The 24,029-nt window shown below is 40.8% G+C and overlaps 1 protein-coding gene across 11 annotated transcripts in view; it reads left to right on the top strand.

Annotated features, from left to right (window-relative positions):
• myo18ab (myosin XVIIIA b) overlaps nt 1-15,842 on the top strand; it is a 148,144-nt gene extending 132,302 nt beyond the window's left edge. For 6 of the 11 annotated variants that reach the window (XM_086216185.1, XM_086216182.1, XM_086216179.1 and 3 more), the window contains 5 exons: nt 1,073-1,258; nt 1,388-1,527; nt 3,911-3,955; nt 9,827-9,949; nt 14,887-15,842. In XM_086216185.1, coding sequence (XP_086072311.1) covers nt 1,073-1,258; nt 1,388-1,527; nt 3,911-3,955; nt 9,827-9,949; nt 14,887-15,055 — 663 coding nt within the window. In that variant the 3' untranslated portion in view covers nt 15,056-15,842. Of the gene's footprint in view, nt 1-1,072; nt 1,259-1,387; nt 1,528-3,910; nt 3,956-9,826; nt 9,950-11,486; nt 14,850-14,886 lie in introns of those variants that run through there. The other 5 variants (XM_086216186.1, XM_086216181.1, XM_086216180.1 and 2 more) reach the window with 3 other exon arrangements.
• The last annotated feature ends 8,187 nt before the right edge of the window (nt 15,843-24,029 follow it).

Here is a 24,029-nt window from a genome sequence, read left to right as displayed (position 1 = left end):
ACTCACTATGCGAAACAGGGATAAGGCCAGTGGCTGACACAGGAGCTAACTTACTTATAAAGTGTGCTGCTGGCCTTCATGTACACAGTAAATATAAACTCATGAGGTACTCACATTTTACATTGATACATTATTGATCCAAAGTAGATCATCAATCGTTAATTCGTCTTTCGATGTTAATTGATTGGTGTATCAGGAATGTCAGTGGTTAACAGTTAATCACACCCAATCGTTTTAGGTGGCTCCCAATGTCAGTTTATGAGTAAATTTATGTGCATGCTCTGTGCTAACAGAAGCTCAGTGAGTTACCGTTTCTTCAACATTTACATTGTGTGACACTAAGGATACTCTTCAGTGTCGTAACACTACTAAGACTATGCTGAACTACAATGAGAACAAGCGCCTGTCTGCAGGCTCCCAACCCAAGATAATTTTGCTGCGAGACAGGGCTGGGTATTGGCAAGGACCTCAAAATACACGAGTCACCATCACTGTATATTGCAATAGTGATATGATTGGACACAAATTATAATACTATAAATTCCTAATTTCTGAGAATTTCAAAATGTGTACGAACTGCGAAGTCTAGTTATATGTACCTTCACATTATACTGATAGCTTGACGGACAAATAGAATCAAAACCATTCCATTCAAAATTTGTATTTCAATTTATTAGAATATTGACAAAGTTGCACAGATGCACTCTCTTACTAACCTTACTTAATGCAGTTGCCATAACATTTCTGAAAAGAAACAATGCAGTTAAATGTAAAAAAGTCATATATAGTTTCTTCAGACGAGATCTAGTTGGCTACTTGGGGCTGAAGGATGTGAAGGCAATACAGAGCTACTGTCACTGGCAAAGAGGGATGAGTTAAAAATCAAACTGGTCAGGGCAAACAAGCTACCTCTGATCATTCACGAGAAATTTCCCCACATCTGGAACCATTTAACACTTTACTGTACCACCAGTAAGGGTGAGTTGCTGCTTGTTCATTCATTGGGACAAAAAGTTGTCCAGCTGGCTTTACACTACCTTCCATATGAACCTCTTATGTTAATTCCATGTAGAGCCTTGTAGCTCGTCTCAAGGAGAACTTGGAAAAACTGACAGAGGAGCGAGACCAGCGCAGCAGCAGTGAGAATCGGGAGAAGGAACAGAACAAGCGTCTACAAAGACAGATCCGTGACATCAAAGAGGAGATGGGTGAGCTGGCCAAAAAAGAGAGCGAGGCCAGCCGCAAAAAGCATGAGCTGGTATGTATGCAACAGACAGTACTCAGACAACTTGGCAACAAAAATATGGTGGAATACCTTTGAGCACACGAAATAAATTCGTCAAACTTTGGATTCAGTCTGCTTTAATTCTCTTTGTGTCATTACCAGGAAATGGATATTGAGAGTTTAGAGGCTGCTAATCAGAGCCTGCAGGCAGATCTCAAGCTGGCATTCAAAAGGATCGGTGACCTTCAGGCCGCCATTGAGGATGAGATGGAGAGTGACGACAATGAAGACCTTATCAACAGGTACAATCAAATTCACATGCTATGTAGGAAATCCTTGAAGTTGTCAATGGTAGAAAGGCCCCTTTTAGAATGCCAACTGAGAGTTTCAGTGCTAGAACTTATAGGACTGGTTCCTTAGTTTTATGTACATGATGAATGCAGTTATGTTGTAGTTTAGGGACCAATTATAACAACGTCATGGTTACAGATGAGGAATCCGGACATTGTGGTATGAAAAGACACTCAGTAGCTCTTTAACTGCCTAGTTTTGCACGTGATAACTGTTCCATACTGAACTAGAATGCTAATTGTAGAATAAATATCTGAGGGTACAATTACTTTAATTTAATTTAATTTGATTCATGTATTTCTTGAAGAGTCTTACTTGTGAGATGGACAATCTCTGGAAAAACTGTTTTTTGCATATAAATATCTAGTGAGTGAAAACATTTTGCACAATTTCCAAACCTTCTGCTGTTAGAGTAATGAGCAATTGTCTTTTTTACAGTTGCTTACTCTCTGCTGTCGTCTGTTTTGTTTTTTTTTTAGTTCTTTTTCTCACGTCCATGCTCAACCCAATTCGTCTTGCACAAAAAATTCACATAAAAGAAAAATAAATAATTAATGAGTATATTATAGTTATTTGAGTTCAGAGAAAGTGCAAGCAGTCGAGTACGGCATTACTGTTGCTAATGGAAGGAGTGCTGCGGAAATGTACAAAATGTACCTTTTTTTAACTCTCAAAATGGAAACAATTTCATCATTTTAAGTTCTTTACCCTCTGTTTATTAGCTCATACTGGCCTATTGAAAAAATAATAAATATTGCCATTATAAAATTTCTGGCTTAGTACTACAAACACATTAAATTAACAAGATTCATCATTTTCAGCCAGCATCAGAGTTGTTTGTAGGTATTAATTTAAACTTCTTTCCCTGTCTATGACTATATATGGAATCACCTACTGCTTAATACTAGCTATAACATATATACAGTTTCTTCCAGCTATCTACTGTATCGATTTATTTTAAGTGATAAATGCCCAGATGTATGCTGTGTATGTTAATTTACCAGTCATTTCCATGTATGCATCATACCTCACATGTTCTTACACTGCACAATGTAGTGTTCCACTTCATATGCTGAAGGAGGGCTTTTGATATCTAACTTTATGACATTTAGTTATGTGATGTATTTGTGTGCCTCTCCATGGGTTTCCTCAACCAAAAGCCATTTGGAATTCTAAATACAATTTTAGATTATTGCCAAGTACTTTGAAACCACAGTTTCAAAGACACATGCTTTAAAATTTCAGAAGTGCTGACTTGACATGTATGTTATGCCATAGAACAAAATGTTAAAATATCTTAAAATAAAACCTGAGCATTTAACCAAAATCCCGTTGACTCTGAGATAAAGGAAACTGATGCTCAACAATGCTAAATTACTTGCAGGTTTAGGACTCAATCCCGTGCCACTCTATAATGCCAGAGATGTTGCCACATTACAAAATGAACACACTTGTGGTTGTTTTCAATAGAAAAACCCTAACAAGTAACTAAGGTGAGCTAAAATAGTGTTTTTGTTTTGACAAAAGGATGGACAGTTTAGACAAACAACTACTTCTCCTAATGGTAATACTTCAGAAATGTTCCTTTGGTAATGGCATAGTAATTGTTCATCAAGTAGGCAGTATGTAGACGATAATTTAAGTCTTTATGCTTAAGTTAACAAGTCTTGACTCTGATTTTGTTCTGGTCTTATATGACAGGGTTTTGGAAATCTACCCAGTGCGTCTTTGTATCTTGTTTTGTTTTTGTTTTTGTTTTTTCTCACGATCAGGACAACAGTTAAACCCTACAGTGATTAAAACCATAAAGATGACAGTTGGAAGAATTAAGAGATTTGGTTAGATGCACCACAGTGATCCTAAATATTTCTTCCTTGGTTTAATCAGACTACATAAAAAAACAACATCTCACTGCTCCTTGTAAGAAAAGGTATTTATTCTCTCAGATGCCAGCTGACAGAGTGAGAGGTCTTCATTGTACAGCAGCAGTAAACAGCCGCCTGAGTCATTAGAATATACACCTAAGGCTTTTATCTCCACTCTGTATGCAAGATGCAAGATCCAAATGATGTGGCATGCTGAGTCAATGTCCTTAGGAGAACGATGTGTGCAATTCAGTTAGTTTGCCAGTGAGATTTCAAAAAATAAATGATAATAAAATGATTAAAATATAAATAAGTGGGTCATCACAGCACTGCCATGATATTTGGAAGGATTGAGCCAAAGCTTAAGCATCATTCACGTATGTTTCATTTGTTTCCTCATGGTTTTTTTTTCTATTTTTGTTGTTCTATGTTGTCTTCTCATTATCTCTCCATCCATCATCACGACCAGTTTACAAGACATGGTGACAAAGTATCAGAAAAGAAAGAACAGAACGTGAGGAACTTGTACTTCAGATTTTTATTTTTCTGTTCCACCACTGGAGATGATGCAGCATTCCAAAGTTCTTGAACAAGAGGTTGATGGGAGAATAACAGGCTTTCTTCTTGGGTTAGCTTCAGTCCAGTTACTACACATCACCTCTGGCTGATAGTGATGATAGAGAAGAGATCCTATTTAAAGGACCCCCCCCCCCAAAAAAAAAGAACATATTTGGAACGTGTCAGAATGGTTTACACCAACTTGTCTTTACTTAACCTGGTCCTAAATTCTATGTCCATCTTTGTCTGTAGATTAGCTTTAACGTTAGTTGCACCACCCAGTCTTAACTATGCTAGTCTCGATTAGACAATGAGGATCTACGGCACTGTTGATACTGTAGTACTGTGTCATACTGCTCTCCCTATGTGCTGTTCATCCAGAACTTCTTGTTTTCCATTTGGTTGCCCTCATTTACTGGTTAGAGTAGCTACAAAAGGCCTTTAACTACTTGTCATCCAGAGATTAGGAGTCTCTCCTGTTTTTCCCAGCATAAAAATACATGATCTGTAGAGTATGTAGACATATTTATATCAAACCTTCAACACTCCACCCTCCACCACAGTTTCAAATATATGTATATACATTTTTTTCCTGTGGGGGTGACTTAACTGTTGAGTAGAACTCTGAATGCTAAGTTAGAACTGACTCTGCATATTATCAGGCGTAAGCCCTGTTGGTGGAACCAGCACCTCAATTCTGTGCCTTTTTTCCTTCATAAGTGTAGTTGTTCGAACACTAGTACTAATGCAAGTGATATTTTTCATTAAAGATATCTGGTTTTTGGGGTCAGGGTCATCGATGAAACGGGCGAGGTCCTTTAAATTTTAAGGCGTGGGATCATGCATCATCAACAGTGAGATTCTCTCATAATGCCCATTTACTCCACTTTTCATTGCATGCCTCACATGCTGAGATGCATGAATGTGACTGACAATATGTTCCTGGTGCCCATGCATGAAGCAGCCCCCCTCCTCAGATTTTATGGATGGATAACCACCTGATGAAGCTTTGAGGTGAAATGCACAAGTGTCATGATCTCTCTGGTCCTCCCTTGAGACCTAGATCTTCCACACCATTCTCCTCTATGTTGCCAAAGGGTTTCTCGTGCTCTCGTGCTGTGTTTACTGTTTTTACTGTTTTGCCTGTGTGTGTGTGTGTGTGTGTGTGTGTGTGTGTGTGTGTGTGTGTGTGTGTGTGTGTGGTGGACAGTGCTGTCATGTGTTTTTATTGCAGTATGTAGCGAATCACTCCCATGCTCCCTGGGCCCCTTTAACATTTCATTGGCTAGCTTCAGGGCTGGATCTGACTGTGGCTCAGTGGTGACTACCATCCTGACAGGAGAAAAGGAGGGTGTGTTCCTCATCAATCTTTGACTTGCGCTTGTTTAATAATGCAGAACACTGAAATGTCTTACAAAAAGCTGTCTTGCTCACAAGGCAAGTCGCACACACACAGCGTTAACCTCTGGCTCCGAGCCATTCCCCTCCCTCGTCAGTGTTTTGCATTCTGATGTTGTCAAGGCTTACTTATCACAGCTGAGGAGAGCAACATTCTGTGCTTTGATTGGTAAAAAGCCATTGCACTCCCATTTGGCACCTTGGTGTTTTGGTAATATACATTAATTATTTTTATTTTCATGAAATACAATTTATGTTGGAATACATTCATATTAATTGAAGATAATTACATTTATCCATCGTCATCTTCCGCTTATTCCTGACTAGTAAGGGTCGCTGGGGGGCTGGAACCTATCCCAGCATCTACGGGCGAGAGGCGGGGTTCACCCTGGACAGGTCGCCAGTCCATCGCAGGGCCAACATACAGAGACGAACAACCATTCACACTCACATTCATACCTACGGTCAATTTACAGTATCCAATCAGCCTAGTCCCCACATTGCATGTCTTTGGACGGTGGGAGGAAGCCGGAGTACCCGGAGAGAACCCATGCAGGCACAGGGAGAACATGCAGACTCCACGCAGAAAGATCCCGCGCCCGAGCAGGGACTCGAACCCAGAACCTTCTTGCTGTGAGGCCACAGTGCTGACCACTGCACCACCGTGCAGCCTAATTACATTTATATTAAGATGTTTAAAAAATAAACTGTGCTCTAAGTATCACTGAAATCATATCGGGAACTTTTTTTTTTTGTTCCCAAATACAAATATGCTCTGTTTGTGCATATTTAAGGCCAAAAGCTTTGGTTTCTCAACTTGAAATATATCCAATTTAATTCTGAATCTGTTTTGTTAATGTCTCTTGGACATATAGGATTTAGTACCTTCACACATCCATAAAGGAAAAAGCGGATTTCACTTAGCAAGTTCATCAGCTAGCTAACTTGTTGGTCGACTGCATTTTATGTGATCATTTTTATGGACACTAATGACTGATCATTTAATTTGACACCTACTATAACTGAGTTTATTAACATGAAGGGTACAGGGTGCCCTGGTAGTGCAGTGGTCTATTCCATCGCCAACCAACTCGGAGTTCTCTTGTTTTGTTTCCCTGTTTTTCCCTGAACGTGATTTGGCATCCATATGGATACATTTGGCCATGTGTGGGGGTGGGAAGCTGGATGAGGGTATGTGTCCTGGTTCGTTCACTGGTCAGTAGGAGAGGAACGTAACTGAGGTAAATGATGATCCTAGCCCTTATGGAACTCCAACAGATGAATCGACATCCATGGTGCTCCCCAGAGTGGCAGGAGGGGGTGGAGAAGAAATTTTTTGGTGGCTTTCGGTGTTTATTCTTTTTATCATTGTGTAATTGCACAGGCTGACATCGAGATTGGGATTTGGTTTGTCGTGCAGCACTGCCCTGGAACACAGATTAGCTGTGTTACCTTTTGGTCTGACACTTTGGTTTGGAAGAGTTTTCCAAACTTCTGTTCCCTGATGGTCTTGAGAGGATGCATATGTCTGAGTGAGCATCAGAGCCACAGGGAATTGACTTGGCCGACTCGTTCATATATGGGAGGCAGAAAGTGTAGGGTCTGTAAGACCCAGGGACACAGAGGAGCAGAGCTGAGCAGAGAAGAGCAGGAGGATCCATAGAAGCTAATGATGAATGTAATAGTGTGTAACAGAGATGTACAACCAATGGTGGCAGAATGTCACAGGCAATTAATGTCTCCTCAGCAGTGTGTTTGTTTGTTTCCCCCAGGCTTTCGGCAGGGCTTAACTAATGGTATGATGGTCAAGGACATAAATTGTAGTTGACACCATGTGTGAAGTGCTCGATTATATAGTGCCCACCATTGTAGATTTTAACCTGTGAGGCCTCGCTATGTGCTCTGAATGTCACTGAATTGAGGGCTGAAGGGATGTGTTGACTCACCAAAACTCAGTAGCTCACAAATCCTTGAGTGGCTTTCCCTTCTAAAGAGGTCAGATGAGAAAACACCTTTAAGTTCCATCCCCGGCTGTTACAGTGTTCGCTCCTCTAATGGGGTGATGTGTTCCCAGACTTTTCTTATCGTAGTCCGCGGCGCCAAAAACACTCAGCTGCACTGTCATCATAACAGTCGGCAAGAACAAATCCCTAGATTGTCTAATAGTGGAGGCATGTTCTGCAAAGCTAATTACAGCTTAAGAGTCCATCGCCCCCGTCCTTCCCCCAATCCCTCCCTCCTCGTTTCGGGCATGAATGCACTCCAAGGTTATTGTATTCCATAAAACCTAGGAGGGTGTGTATTTGGATCTCGCATGGCAAGCTATTATTTGAAATCCAGGCAGCTATTGTCTTATGCCTGCTAATGATTTTAAGAAGGGTGGTACTAGGCCTTTCTCAGCTCTAAATGCTGGAGAAGAATGCCCCTTTCTCTCTCCCTCTCTTCCTCGAAAAGATAGGCAGCTTTCTGAAACAGTTGCAGAAATGTTGAGCCACCCCTCTGATGTCTCTGTAGGACTATTAAGCTGTAACAACTTAATTTCACAGCGCCACACAAGCACTGAGCTCTGACGGCACTTAATGAGTGTTGCACTCTTTTCATCCGTGTCAAATTTTATGACAAGCCCTCTATTTTACTCCGTAGCTCGCAGTGGTTTTTGAACATGTAATGATAATTGAGAGGAAAAACAGTGCAGTGCCCAGCTGTGTACCAAATCTTTCTGCCAGGAACTGAATTACGAGTGTATGCATATGACTGTGTGTCTGCGCAGGGCTGGAGATGAAAATTTTTACTAAACGAAAGGTACTTTTGGATATTTGGTATTTAGCAGGTCGAGGACAAATCTTTTAGGTTCCATGTTTTCAGGTATCGTTTCTTACTGATTATAATCGCATCATAGATGTGGGTAACACAAATGCCTCACTTTACATTGTGACATTTCAATCTGATGAAGATGATTCAGGTCTGAAAGTCATTAGATATATCCCACTAGATCTTCTATGAAACATTCAGGGATGTAGATATTAAGATGTAGGGAAAGGGCTACACTAATGGCTCATAAGTGTTATAACACTCACTGGGATTTGTCTAATCTTGAGTGAGCACACTTTGTCCTTCAAGTATAAAAACAGCTTCAGCAAGGCATTTGTCCACATGCTTGTTTTAGCCTCTGACATCCAAAGTATCCAACCTTTAAAGCTCCAGTGCTCTACAATGTCATTTAAATGAGCAACCCTTAAGTTCAAGTCTTTGCAAAACAAGTTCCAGCTGTGCTCTTTAACCTCATTACTGACTGATAAAATCTCTGCTTTTCACACGAGATTGAGATTTTGCAAGCTACGTCTGGTTAGCTAACAGATTTGCTAACATAAATGTGGAATTAATAACCTCCTGATCATCTAAATGTTATTAGACCATTTGGATCAATAGTGAAGTCATTTTGTAGGGGCTTTGTGAGACTCAAAACAATGTATCAACCATTTTACAGCAAAGCAGTAATTATCGACAATGCGTATGATGTAATCTTCTACGCTACTATATAGCTTGCTGCACACATTTTCAAAAGTGTTGAATGGCAACTCATAATGTCAGGTAATGCAATTGTACAGGCACCAAAATAATAAATCTATCAAATAGAAGTGATAACCAATGGGAGAGAATACTACTGTTGACCTGACCAACATACAATAGAGGTACCTCAGCGGCCAGTCTTGGAAACAATAAAGCAGACACCAAGGCAGGTGATGAATAAATAGTTAACCTTGATTAAATCTTTTGTGAAAGACAGATGAATTTGCTGAAGACTCATTTTTGGGTCGGTTTTCATTTCTACTTTGAATTACTGTACATAATTTAGACATCAAAGTAGGTTGATGGATGTAAAAAAAACAGTTGGGGTTAGGTGGATGATAAATATGCAGTTTGAGGCAGCATCAGAGGAGATGCTTCTTTTCCAAATCTTAAACTTGTGGAAAAAGAAGTTGTTAGAAACCAGCATATTAATGTTCCAGCTCCATTGTTAGTTTTAGTTCCCATCATAATGATAAGGCACCTCTGTTGTAGCTTTAGGAAAGTAAAGTTGTTTTTTTTTGTTTTTGTCATGGTAATGATGACACTTGTGTGACTGTGACACAAGTGAAACGTTGAAGTGAGGTGACATGTCTGTGTGTTTTCAGGGATTCTTTGAGCTGACTGCATGCGCTGTGTTTTATCCAACTGAAACATCACATTGACACATTAACACCAGCAGTTTGTTCTTGTCCGTGTGTTTCCAAAGCTACTGAGCATTACAGGAACATTTCTACCAGTGTTGACTCTCCCTTCACACTAACTCTCTCCTCTCTTCCTGACATCTCTTCTCTGCTTGTACCTTCCGTAACTTACCACCTCCTTTACACCCTCTGACTTTTCTTGTGTCTAATTCCCCCAGTACCGGAGATTCAGACACGGACTCTGAGCTGGAGGATCGTGTGGATGGGGTTAAGTCCTGGTTGTCCAAAAGCAAAGGATCAGCCAAGAACCTCTCAGATGATGGTAGCCTGAAGAGCTCCAGGTTAGTAAGCAGTCCACTCAGACATGTGGCTGCATCTGGACTTATCTGGATATAACCGTTCATGTGATTATCTATCTATCTATCTATATAGATAGATAGATAGATAGATAGATAGTAGTTTAAAGCTGCTTCGTCTGTATTGTCACTGACTCTGTGAAGAGGAGACCCTTTTTTTTTCTAAAAACAAACCACCTTGGTGGCAGATTTATCGACATGCCCTGTGGCCAGCTGGCATAGCCTACCTGAGCATCTCACTGAGATTAATGGATGTGTCTGCCAGCTGACAGCTTCGATTGCCCCAGATTTGTCTCCTTACCAGAAGATTTAACTTTCCTCCTTCAGCTCAGCCATCTCCAACTTTTACAACTTTCCTGAGCTTCCAATGTCTCTTTGCAACATGCCCGCATAGACACCTTGTAGTTGTAGCTTTCATGGGAGTTTTTAACTATGTTTGATAAAGATTTCAACAGCATCTCTTTCCATGTTTTTGTAGGAGACATTTATAGACAGAGCTGACTTAAATCAAATGTGTGATCTGCAATACTGTCTGGAGGTTTTTTATGATTCAAGATCACCAACACCTTCGGTTTAGTGTTATTGTCATACAAAAAAAGCTCCAGTGCTCACATGATAGAATATATTCTCCCCATTTGTTACCTTACGTCTGGTGCACACAAGACAATAATCAGGGCATCTTTGAGTCCCAGCAGTCATTTCCTATTTTGAGACCGGTTGACCATAACAGTTGTTTAGTGTGAGGGTTGAACAAGAAGCAATACCAAAAGAGTCGTGGAATATTTTGTAGCAGTACCTAGCACTAGCCATATTTGAGACGATAGAACTTCGTCACCAAGTCACTTGCACTACAAACCGTGTAATCCAGGATTCATCTATTCTATTTATTTTTTGTGTGAACATAGCAAGGCACATGCTCAAACAGCCAGCAATAAGATTTGATCACTCAACTTTCTCTGATAATCTTCATTCTGAAATTGTTTCAAATGATTGCCGACTGAAGAGTTCATAATCTAATTTGTGTGTTTTTTTTTTCCAAAATACAAAAACATTTGTTAGTTTAATCTGCCCCATCTATGGTCTTCCGTATTTTCAAATTTAGTCATATAAAGATTTGAAATTCTCTAGGGTGCAACACATTTTAGAAGCCGATATTGCTTGAAATTATGATTGGTTTCAATAATATTTTATGAATAATATGCAATAGAATGAAGTGTTGAATAAATCCATCAAATTTGAATCCAATCATTTCAACGCCTTTAGGCAGTAGCTGTAAAAAAAAAAAAAAAATGTTAATATTTACAAGCCTATTTAGATTTTTTTGTCTGACACTGATATCATTTCTTTATTAGTTTTCACAGTATTTTTCACTCTTTTTTTAGCTCTCATTTCTGTAATCTCAATCTTGTCATTTCATATTTAACTCTTTTGTCATTCTTTTTTTTTACTCACCTTACCCAAAATATCTCATCTCTGTCATTGTCTCTTTATTCCTTCATCCTTTCGACTGCTGTCTTTCTAGATTTGCTATGAACTTAGATGCAAAAGAAGGGAAAGAGTGGACTGAGTGTAAGGAATGGAAAGAGGCAAACAAAGAGGGCAAAGATGTAGAGCCAAGCCGGCCAGTGTCAGTGATGAGCTCCCTTAGCTACAGAAAACGCTCCACTCTGGATTCCAAAGGCGATGCCCTCTTGAGTGCCCTTAAGGAAAACGCTGAGTCAAAGGATGCTCTATCTTTCCACAAGGCCAAACCTAAAACCACTGATCTCCAGAATGACACCTACTCCACAAGCTTCAGGAGGAAATCCCAGACAGCAGATGATGTGAATGGTAGAGAATCGGTTATCTCCCAGGCCTTCTCAGAAGCCAGCAGTCGGGCCAGGAAAGGCATGGATAGCCGCTGGGATGACATTGACAAGGACTCGACTATGTCATTCATGGCACCAAGCCGGGCCTCCACCCGTCTAGGGTTAAGTCCAGAGAACGATGCAAAGTCTACTACCAGCTTAAGTCTGTCAAACCCACTAGGACGACGTCGGAGCACCTCACGCTTGGATGAGAGCAGTGGTGGGCAATCACTGTATGGCAGCGATCCCAGTAGCCCTTGTTTTAGCAGACGGTCTGGTGGTCGCAGTCCTGGGAGTGTGAGTCGAGCAGATTCCCGTATGTCATTGGCACGCAGCTGCCGTCTGAGCGAGTTTGACCTCGATATTGACGATGGTCGAAGCGTGGCCTTCACTGAGAGGTCAGCATACAGTCCGCATTCCTTTACTGGTCGTAGTATTTCCATGCCGCCACCACAAGCCAGATCATCAGTTACAGATAACAACCCAATTGATAACTTGGATATCAAACCTGTCAGTCATCGCAACTATCTTGACCCAGACCTGGAGAAAGCCATCAATGAGGTTCTGAGTTTCAAGCCTATCAAATTCAAGCGTACAAGTTTGGAGGATTCTGAGGCTGAGGAAGGTAAATCCAAGAATGAGGTTGATGGCATGAGTGTCCAGAATGGTGACCAAAATCGTCCTGTTAGCAGTCTTCGACGCTCTGCATCTGCAGCCAACTGCGTGAGATCATCGCGCAGTGCCAGCAGCTGCAGCAGTCACCGAAGCAAGAGCAGAGGCAAAAGCAAGAAGAAGAAGAGAAGCCACAGCTCTGAGTCTGAGAGCTCAGGTGACAATCGCTCTCATAGAAGCAGCTCTAAGAGGAGGTCCAAGAAGTCCAAAAAGAAGTCCAAAAAGAGGGCTCAATCCTCATCTTCATCATCGTCATCTTCTTCATCTTCAGAGTCTGACTCTAGTTCAGAATCGAGCTCTGGCGCATCCACAATTTCCTACCGGAGCTCCAACAGTGTTAAGAGAGCCCCAGCGCAAAAGGTCCCCAGCCCAGAAGAAGCTGAGGAGCCACAAAGTGAGAGTCGCCCTCCAAACAAAAAGGATGAGAAGAAGCGGAAGAAGAAGGTTGACAGCCTGGTGATGAAATACTTGTATCGGCCCGATAGCGACTGAGGCGGCTAGTAGGTGTTTGCCTGAAGAGTGCTTTTATGGCATGGTGTGATCCTAACTAATCAAAGACCTTTTTCACCAATATCATTCAGAACATTGTATTTTCCTTTTTCGATTTAACATGGTTTTCATTTTCTGCATGCTGTTTCTTGTGATTCCTACCTGGATACTGATATGCTGTATGTAAAGCATTAGAAAGGTAAAACTTACACGAGTCAGTCCATTTGTCCTCTCTACCTCCACAACTTCAGACATAATAAGACCCTGAGCATTGATTCCACCAATAAGCACATTTCTCTGAGTTGACCATAATTACACTCCAGTTTGTATTTTATTGAGGATATTAATTAATGTTAAATGCTGAAGTGGGCTGTATGAATAATATTTTAGATGAATTAAGATGGAAGTAAGTCACATCTGTTCTGTCATAACTATGAAGCCAGGAAAAGGTTTTGCTTGTTTGTATGAAACCACATTGCATGGGTTTACTGTGTTTGTTGAGTTCCCACTTGAAAGTAAGACTAACCACACAACAGGGTCCACACTAAAGATTGTGCACTGATGGCTCAACATTATTCAACTCAAGAAGACGAGCAAATGAAGACATGTTTGGCTGTACACCACACTGGTCATCTGAGAGTAATAACAGGACTGGCTATGTAGCAAATACTTATACACAGCATTACAGGGATTGAAATTACATATACGATGAAAGTATTGGGATGGCCATGAGTAACGTTTTCCCAGCTAAGAAATCTTTTGCTTTTTGAAATGTCAGACACTAAAAGCTTAAAAAGTAAGTGCATTTAGTGCATTATATAACATGAATTATGTGTTGCATAGGACTGGATATTGATATCCCTCAATAAATGTGTACCTGAGGCACTGATGAGACTCTGTGGGATGATGAGCTGAGTGATGGCATCCTCTGGGTTATCAAGTGGGCGCCCTACTTCTTGGGCGTTTCGTTGATATGCCCATGACACGTCCAGAGGGTTCAGCAATGATTGCCAATGTCTCAGGTTCACTCCCTAGATGCCATCAACTCACTTGAAGGCCCAGACGGAGTCCTTTCTCGTCATCCACAACCACTGGCTCCCCTTTCCAGCAGCCCTGGAGAGGTCTTTGTCTGCCTGCTGGTGGGCATTCCCTCACACTCCAATCTCTCTGAGTAGCTTGGATGTTGAAGTGGCTATGAACCTCTCTGCAGCTTACTTCCACTGGGGTATTCCAGCCTTCTTGTTGTGCATTGGCTGCTAGTTCAGCACTTGTACTTAAGCCTCGCAAAGGAACAGGCTCTGAGTTTACTAGTACTTCTAGCTTGTGCGCAAACATGCACGGAGCACAAACAAGAGGTGCAGTGATGTTAGCTTTGCCTCTTGCAACAGAAGCACTTGATTTACATTCATATTTTTTCTGAATTTCTCAAAACCAGCTCTAACACAACCATCGTAGTAAAAACAGCATTGCTGTGTTTATGTTGAAGGCCAGATTACTGCACTGGAGAGGATTTTTATAGGTTACTGATTCAGGATTATACTTGAAAAACAGTTAAGTAGATAAAAGATAAAGTTTCCTTCATAGGAGTCCTAGTAATGGCAGGGAACCGATTACTCTTGCCATCTCTAGAAAGTAGATTGTGAACATATTGCCCAGCCTTAACAGAAAGGTTACATGAAGGCCAACTGGACTTGGGGTAGGCCTTTCAAGATGTTTGACCCCTTCCAAGAGAATCTGTCACTTCCAGTTGTTCTTGATTAAACCCTCCAGGTCTATCATGGCTGGAGTGACTAAGAGACTCCACAGATGTACTTTTTTCTTTGTTTTCTCTCTGGGCTGTCTCAGCTACATCATCATTCTTCCGTCATGTTGCTGTTATTAACATAACATTCTTCTACTCTTCACTTGCTCCAGCCCCCCTAGCCGAAGACGCTACTACTATAATAGATCGGATGAAGAAGAAGAGGAAGAAGAAAAAGAAGAGGGTGGAACAACCCAGGGTTCTTACCAATCTCGATACAGATATGGCAGCAATTTGAAAGATGACGATGGGGAAGAAAGGCCATATGAGACGACATCATAGTCTTGGCTGGGTTCACACACACACACACACACACACACACACACACACACACACAGCACCCGCATTCAGAAACACACCGTAATTCACCTGTGACTGTCTTGCATGCACAGTTGACCAAAACACAAAGACACACACACACCTAGAGGTAAACAATGCAGATCCTTTGAGGATTTTTGTCAGATTGATAACTACATGTTATCTGTGACTCAGAACTCATCAGTCTAACCTCACTGCACACACTATAGCACGTCATCAAAACAGACTTTTCTGGTTGCATGCAACCAGCAGTTGCTTGACTTGCGTAGCCGTTCTGTTTAACTTCCATCATGGTGGTAACTGAGCCAAAGAACACCAGGTTGTGACATTACTAGATTATTTCTTCTGTCTTCTCTTCTTTACATATAGTACACATAATAATATATATTGCCACAGTACAATGTATTGCCAAAAAGCCTTTGTTCCATGTTTTTGTGTGTAAACTGTTTTTGTTATTGCCAATTGATGCTTAATCCTGGGAAGAGTCCCAGTTCTTTTCTCTGCAGTCTTTATTTCGGGAAAAGTGCCATTCGATTCAAGTGGGCTCTTGTACAGCTGGCGTCTCTGCAGCTGTGCTGTTTCATGAACTGCTGTGCCGTCTACTAAAGTCGCTCTCATCATCATCTCCTCGCTTTTGTTTGACTGGACGTTTTTCTGCTTTTTTTTTTTTTGCTAGCAAGTTATCCCTGTGTTACAGGGGAAGAGGTGTTGCATCACTAACTGCTCCACGATTAAAGCAAGCATATCTCTCCTTTAGAGTCTTGTGTTTGGATGTTTGACAGATTTGTTTTGCAAAGGACTGCCATCAAGCAAATTAATTTCCATGAGGTTTGAACATACAGTGCCTCTGTGAAATGCCTTGTCTTATTTTTATTTCGACTTGATTTCACCAAGTACTCCCCAGAATTGCTTTTGTGATTAGAAGACCTACATTAGCTTTGTGTGTCGCTCATGTGCCCTCTGTTTTGTTTTCAGTGTGATGTGCTTTTACTTTCCAAAGGGAATGTACTTGACTTTGGGTGCCAGTCTTATGTTGGCTTCTCCCAAAAGCCACTGAACAGATGGTATCCCTAACCAGCATTTTGAAAGAAAAGCTGGCGTTACTCGATCATTTTCAGATTGTCGTCATTTCTCATGGAAAGCCAACAATCTGTTGTGTTGACCTTTGGGAACAGTATGTGTGACAATAAATCTCAATTCAATCCAGGCTTTCAGAGCTTTCAACCCCATCTTCCTCAGAGAGTGGAGCTAGCAACTGCCCAGTCTGTGGCTCTCAGTTCCAAACTCACTGGTTCTTAAGGCAGTCATGAATATTCAAAGAGAACATATGCAGGTTTTTAAAACAAATTGGTCAAGGTGTTGAGGAATAAATTGAAGACAGTGTATACAACAGTAGATTAACGTTCATTCATGTTCATCCTCTCAAGAAATTTGGTGAAACTACCTTCGGGGATAGCTTACTAACTAATGTTGCTGGTAAGCTGATTGATAACATATTAATCAGCCATGAACACAATGGTTTTTCAATCTAGTTGTAGCTAAATTGCTAAATGGACTTGTGATTAACTGGTAAATTGAATTTGAGCTGATTAAATTCTCTGCCAATAAGGTCATGTGATCCCCAGCATTAGTTTTGTTGTTTGTTAGCAGGATAACACAGAAAATTAAAGATTGATTATGATTAAATTAAGCAGGATGATCTAACAATCAACATTTGGTTGAGGAACAATCAGTTGAATATTGGAATTGATCCAAATGCTTCATATTGCTTCAGAGGAGCATGCTAGCAACTTCCCTTTAGTTCCACATTTTATTCCTTACATTCTACAGGTTTTGAAAATGACTTGGTGTTTAAAGCAAAATTAGCTGCTTTGATGTACTTTATGCTTCAAGTAAGGAGCAGCATATTACCAAAAGGCGTAACAAGGACTGAAATGCTAACTTCCTTAGCATGAGCTGTGAGTGAAATGCTCAATGGACAAGTCAGTATGTTTTACATCATTCAAAACCTTGGATCATGACTGAAAGAATACGATTCCTGCAGAGGATGGCTGGTCTCCATGGCTGCTCCACTCTCTCACTAAGCGTGACTCACTGATGCAAGATGGCAGACTGCACTAGCTTGTTCAGCTTAAAATGATCCCTTCACTAGCTGCTTTTCTCCACATATTCATGTTCTCAAAGGTCAGCACTGTCATGAGAGTTGTTGGACATTCGCATCTTTAGTATCAGTCGAACTAATTCTGCAAGTAACTGCTCTTTATGGGCGGTCCATTGAAATGAATGAACTTCATGTTTCTGTTGGATTTGTTGACAATGAGCAGATGGTCAAAGATCACCAGCCTCATCCTTTAAAGCCTCGTTGAGTTCTACAACTGGACACACTACAGCCTGTTAAACCAATACTGTGAACCTGTGTTCAGTGTCCTTGAGGCATGTTTGTCTATCAGGTTGTCTTTCATTTTTGTCTCCAAACACCAAAATAAGTGCATCGCCATCGTTGCGCAGGTATTACATCTCACATTTTAGTCGCTGGTTCTTTCTTCACTGCTATATCTGGAAGCCATTTGAAGTCCAGAGGAACTTGGCGTGGCATTTAGGGCTGAAAAGAATAAATTCTGAGAGAATGTGGTTGAGATTGTACTCTACATGCTCATGTCTTCCTTTGTATTCCCTATGCAGTCTACACACGTGTGGAAATGTGTCTTTGACCCAATAAAAGTGTCTGGCTTCATTAACAGCAGCAGAGCTGACATAACTTTTCTGACTGCACACACTATTTATATATAAATATGTGTATGATTCATGCTAGCTTTGAAAATAGTTCATGTTTATTTTCATTATTGAACGGAATTGACCACTTGTTATAAATTTTGCATTACAATTTAATATATTGTAAATAAATGATGATGATTGTTTAAGGTGAGTGGATCTATTTTTTTCGAGTGTTCTTGCGGTGTCTTTGGACTGTGGGAGGAAGCCGGAGTACCCAGAGAGAACCCATGCAGGCACAGGGGGAACATGCAAACTCCACACAGAAAGATTCTGGGCATAATCAATGGCTCAAACCCAGAACCTTTTTGCTGTGAGGCAACAGTGCTAACCACTGCACCGCCTAGCAGTAATTAGCTCTGCACATAGCAACACATTTAGACAGAGGCAGGAGGTTCATTGTTTGAGAAATCCAGTTCAGATGGAGGAATTTGGAGTCTAGTCTTTTTCATGTGGTTAAAAATTCCCTTTTCTCCTCAAAGTATCTAGATTATATTCACAACTGCTTATGAAAACAATGAAGTAACTGCTGTTGAGTGAGACCCCTATTATTAAGATCATTTTGTGGTGCCCTTCAGCTTTATGTAGCTCTATTGTGAGTTTCAGGCACTCTCTGGCTGCGATGTCTTGCTCAGCAGAAAATGGCAAGCTCTGGAGATAAAGAGTAAATGTTGGACCTCCATTCATCAGCTGAACAGAAACATGACTCAGGATGAATGATCCATGTTGCTGTGTAACTGCTCGATGTGTAGATGAGCAAACGGATCTGCTCTTTCATCTGTCAGTAAGACTAATAATGAGAACACTAGCCATGTTTAAAGTTATGTACTCTAACACCTGTTGTGAAGTTTTGCATCAGAAAAGATTAATGGGAAAAAATTACGCCTCCTCGAGGTGTTTTTAGACTTTTTCAAACTTCCGATCATAAGGGCAGTGATTGATTTTGTTTTGATCTAAAGGTGATTTGACTGAGCGGCTAAAAAATGCTGATCAAAGAAATGACTGATTCATGTAAAAGCAGCAACTTTAGACTTCTTACGTAACAAAGCAACATCTAATCAGGATTTCGATTCTGACTGAAGCTGCGCCTGTGTAGACGCTTTAATAAGCTTTGATATGGACTTAATGAATGAGGGATTGGAACAGTGAGACTCGCCTTGAAGCATCCCAGATTTTCATAGTGATGGATGGAAACATGCGCGTGGTAGTTGTTTCTCTTGCTGATTTCCTGAAAAGTTGATTTAAATGCATGATACATTTGGATTGATACTCAATGCTGTGTTAATATCATATATCCATCCTTTGCTGACAGCTACCCACCATTGCCTCATTTTTTTTTTAAGTCAAGTCAAGTCAATTTTATTTGTATAGCACCAAATCACAACAAAAGTTATCTCATGACACTTTACAGGTAGAGCAGGTCTGGTACCACACTCCTTCAATGAATTTACACCCAACAATTCTCAATGAGCAAGCACATCCTGCAACAACGGCAACGAAAACCTCCCTTTTAACAGACAAGAACGTCGGGCAGATCCAGGCTCAATGGGGACGGCCTTCTGCTTTGACCGGTTGGGGGGAAAGAGAGCAGGAGAGTGGGGCAAAGACAAGGACAGATAATGGAGGAAGACAGATATACAGAAGGAAAGAGAGGGACAGAGATAAAGAGAGAGAGAAAGGGAAGAGACTGATGGACTGACGGGGACGTGAGCAGGTGGAGCTACGGGTGGTAGCTTGAGCCTCTTCAGGTCTGTGGCCTCCTCCAGCAGCACCCAGGATCTGGAAAGCGGGGAGCCCAAAGGCTCCGGAGAAGAAGATGAGTTAGTAATATGTATGAGTATGATTTATGGATGACACATATAGGAGGACAGAGAGGAGTAGAGAGAAGCCCAGTGCACCATGGGAGATCCCCCAGCAGTCTAAGCCTATAGCAGCATATCTAAGGGCAGCCTAGCCTAAGCAGACCAACTATAAGCCTGATCCTGGTCGAGAGGGTGTCTGCATCCCGGACTGAAACTGGGAGATGGTTCCACAGGAGGGGAGCTTGATAGCTGAAGGCTTTGGCTCCCAGTCTACTTTTAGAAACTCTAGGAACCACCAGTAACCCTGCATCCTGGGAGCGAAGGGTTCTAGCTGGATAATAGAGGACTATGAGCTCTGTCAGGTATGAAGGAGCCTGATCGTTGAGGACTTCGTATGTTAGAAGAAGAATTTTGAATTCTGTTCTGAAGTTGACAGGGAGCCATGCAGAGAAGCCAGTACAGGAGAGACATGGTCTCTTCTACCAGTTCTGGTCAACGAGAAAGAAAAAGTAAATAAAGGTTTTTGAGAGGTCTGTGGAAACCATTCATATTGTTTTCAATTTTAAAGACTTGTGGCCAAATTAAGTGCTTCTTGTCTCGAGTCCCAGATTCGTAGTTCCACCACGAAAATATCAACCCTCAAATGATGCCATTGGCGGATGATCAGATATTGCTGGCTGTAGCATAGTGGAAGCCATATTTTGAAATGCAGCAGGTGCTGCAAACTAAGGTTAAGGGGTTAGTCATCATTTAAAAGTGTTAGCTGAGGGGAATATGTAACAGTTCTAGTTGACATTTCAACACTGCTTCCTACAAATTCTACAGAGCAATCTCACATTATAAAGGTGCCTATCATATTGGCATTGCAGAATTCTCAATAGTGTGTCATCTTCATTTTTTTTCAAATGCCAAATTAGATCATTTATTATTTTGATTTGGGGAAAAGAGGGACATATATTACTGAACATTTTCTAAATTTATAGATGGGTTTATGCAAGCACTCGCAGAATGTTCTTGCAATCATTTATAAATAAGAGATCTTGAATATAGATATAGTTTTGTTGAGGAATTTCATTTGTGATGAAGGAATCCGCCATAAGAAACAGGCTGGAGACTCAGAGATGACTTGCACTGGAGCACTTTACTAGACATGTCCATGACAGATGAGGTTGAGGCAGCTCCCCAGAACATCTGTGTCTGGCCTTTGTAAACAGTCATACTTAAAATGTTGGGCAACACCCAGTAATACTGAATTAGAACATTCTGTACAGATGTGACCCACGTGGTCTAAACACAGCTACGCATATAGACAGTGCTGGCACCATGATTGTCAGCTTTACTGTCAGGAAGTGTTCTGATTACAGATTTACTCTTATGAAAGGCACCACAGGTTCACCCTCCGACCAAGGTCAAGGCCCTGGGGTCAGGCCACCTATTAACCTTATGGAGGAATTTCATGGTCTTCTCAAAATAATTGCCTGTCATTTTCTTTCAAGTTTTTCAGGAAACACAAAAAACTGGTGACAAAACATCATAAGGTCCCTCCAAAAAGACAAAAAGTCCATCAATCCATTTTCTGTACCGCTTATCCATTGACACAGGTCACACGGGAGGGCTGGAGCCTATCCCAGCAGGCATCGGGCAAGAGGCAGGGTAAACCCCTGGAAGGGTCGCCAGTCAATAGCAGGGCCATCAGGAGCTCAGTGTCTTGCTCAAGGATACTTCAACATGGTCACCAGGGGAAGCAAGGATTGAACCAGCGACCCTCCGGTTGCTAGACGGCCACTCTACCTCCAAGCCATGCCGCCTCTTTTGTCAACAAATTACATAGTGAATTATTTCAAGAAGGTGACCATTTGGCAGCTGACATGCCAGAGGTAAAACAGAAGATACCAGCTTAAATTCCTTATCAGGTCAATCCACTCATATATGATGAGGAATTGAATGGAAGGTCTTGAGAAGTTTGAATTTGTTTTTATTCATGACATCACCTAAATGCAGAATGTTACATAACTGCTCAGAACCTAGAGCAGAAGGAGCAAACATAATAGGGCCTAACTATCGTGGATAGAAGAACCAGATTATAATTCTAATGTGAATTTGAGTGTATGAAGATATAATCAATGAATGAACATTTTGGTCTAATAAGTCATTACACATTCTTTCAGTGAATTAGGAAAACCAAACGCGGTATTTTTCTGGTAGCTTAAAAGAACAGTGGTTGTGTCCTGTGAGACAAAATACCAGCAGATATTCTTGACTGCACATTTTTGATTCAGTTAATCTTGACAATATATTCTAGTAGCAAATGATGCCTCGCATCTCTGGAGCTTAATTACAAAGAGAACTCTCAAGGCTGAGGCAATTCAGGTAAAAATCAGTGTGAAAACCGCAAACCCACATCTTTGTTTCACTCGTCTCTTTCACTTTGATACATCATTCATCAGTGACCGAGACTCCTGAAAATATCCATGGAAAATATCTAAATTTTCGTTCTCATCAAAACTATAGCAGCTGCTGAGCAGAGAGGCGTGTCCCTCTCATTAGCATCCATCTACCTCAGCGGGGACGTGCACAGTTATTTTGAGGGACTGTTGCTCCACCCCCTGACCCCCCAAATCACTCCTGGCCCATCAGCATGTGTCTGAGTGTTGTAAAAGATGGCCATTTATGACGCAAATGTAACAAGATGACCAGGGGCTCCTGTCTCTGGGCAGCAGCATCGAATAAATGTTTAGGTTATTTAAATGGGGGATTTATTTTTGCCTAATTTCAGCAATTATTGGACAATTTAATTCATGCAGCAACCACAGCTACAACAAGAGGTATTTTTATTTTATTATTCATTTGTCATAATGATATAATGAAGTTATCATAAATAAGAATACGGTGCACTGACCTTGGATCTATAGATGATGACTGATTGTCATAGTGTGGGTATGTGTGTGACTGAAGTGGTCTGAGCTGCAGAAGATCATCTTATAACTTGTCATAACACTGAATGTGTGTGTGTGTGTGTGTGTGTGTGTGTGTGTGTGTGTGTGTGTGTGTGTGTGTGTGTGTGTGTGTGTTCTCAGACCCTTAATTGCATGAAGTGCCCTTGAAGGACATCTGGGAAGAACCAAGATTTAATCTTTCCTGGGGATCAATACTTAATCTAATATTTGGATATTTGTGAGGAAATGTGGTCTGCATTATAACTTGTGACTCATCTCTTTGACTTCAACCATGGATGACATGACCTGATATATTTTCGAGAACATCTTTTAGATTTATTCACTCCTGAGCCTGCATTCACTAAAGATTTGATCTCAGAGTTCTTCAACACGACACAAAAACTTCCTCACTAACTTTCCTTTTCAAAGCTCAACAAAGCACCTTTTACTAATGAATTGGATGAATTCTTAAACTTAGGGGTTGACCCTTTTGCTCTAAATAAGATAATTTTTTCAGGAACAAGTCAACAGTGGCTTGGTTCTAATTTCATTGTCGGGAGAACTATTTTATTCTCACCATGATGGTAACCTTTGGATTTGACTCACGAATGTGATAGAAAACTGGCACATCTTGTGGAGAAATATGTTAACTTATAAATACCAAAAAAGCCTTACAAGCCAATGATAAATGTGTCTTATGTTATCATTAACACATAAGTCTTTATGTGAATTAGGGATGAGTCCTGAGGCCTGGTATTAATTGGTACTCGTAATGATTTGTCTGGTTTTCTGGAACTGATAAACTCCTTGACAAATGGTGCTGCTATCAGTATTTATGGGGTGTCACTTTAATTCACCCTAACCTGGCTGGCAACCTCCCCCAATGATGTTGAAGCTGCCTGTACCACACAGACCTGAGAAGCACTTGTGAAAGACATGCCCTAGCTCCTAAATCTCTCTGATCAATTAATTTATTTCTCAATGTAGCCAAAGTCACAGCACTGCTGTGTGTTTTGTGACGTCACAGCGATTAAATCAGGAGTTTTAGCATCTCCGAGCTGTAGCGTAATCTAATGAGTTAATGTGAAGAGTATTTAGCATTATTGAGCTGAGCCAGATTTAGTAGATATTTCATAAAGTAAATTGTTCCAATGCCTTGACAGATATGGACAAAATGTATCTGAGTACAGTTTTACTGTGAATTCAACTGATAAAAAGACTAACATCAGAAAAGTGCAAATCTCACACCCGCTTTAAAGGCTGCACGTGAGTGAGGGGACATTGTGCTTCGATGGAATCATAAAATGATTGTCTACTCTGCAGATAGGATCATGAAAGGCTCCAATCTAGCCACCATCTCGGACAGGTACGTTTTTGTTTTTATTTATCTATTTATTTTATCAAAGGACAGTTTAATGCTCTCAGTAA

This window comes from Aulostomus chinensis, chromosome 10 (assembly GCF_037954235.1).
Source record: "Aulostomus chinensis isolate RoL2024-O1b breed Wild chromosome 10, RoL_Achi_v1.0, whole genome shotgun sequence".
Lineage (NCBI taxonomy): Eukaryota > Metazoa > Chordata > Actinopteri > Syngnathiformes > Aulostomidae > Aulostomus > Aulostomus chinensis.
The sequence above is the reverse complement of the archived record's forward strand: the minus strand, read 5'-3'. Positions and strand labels throughout refer to the sequence as shown.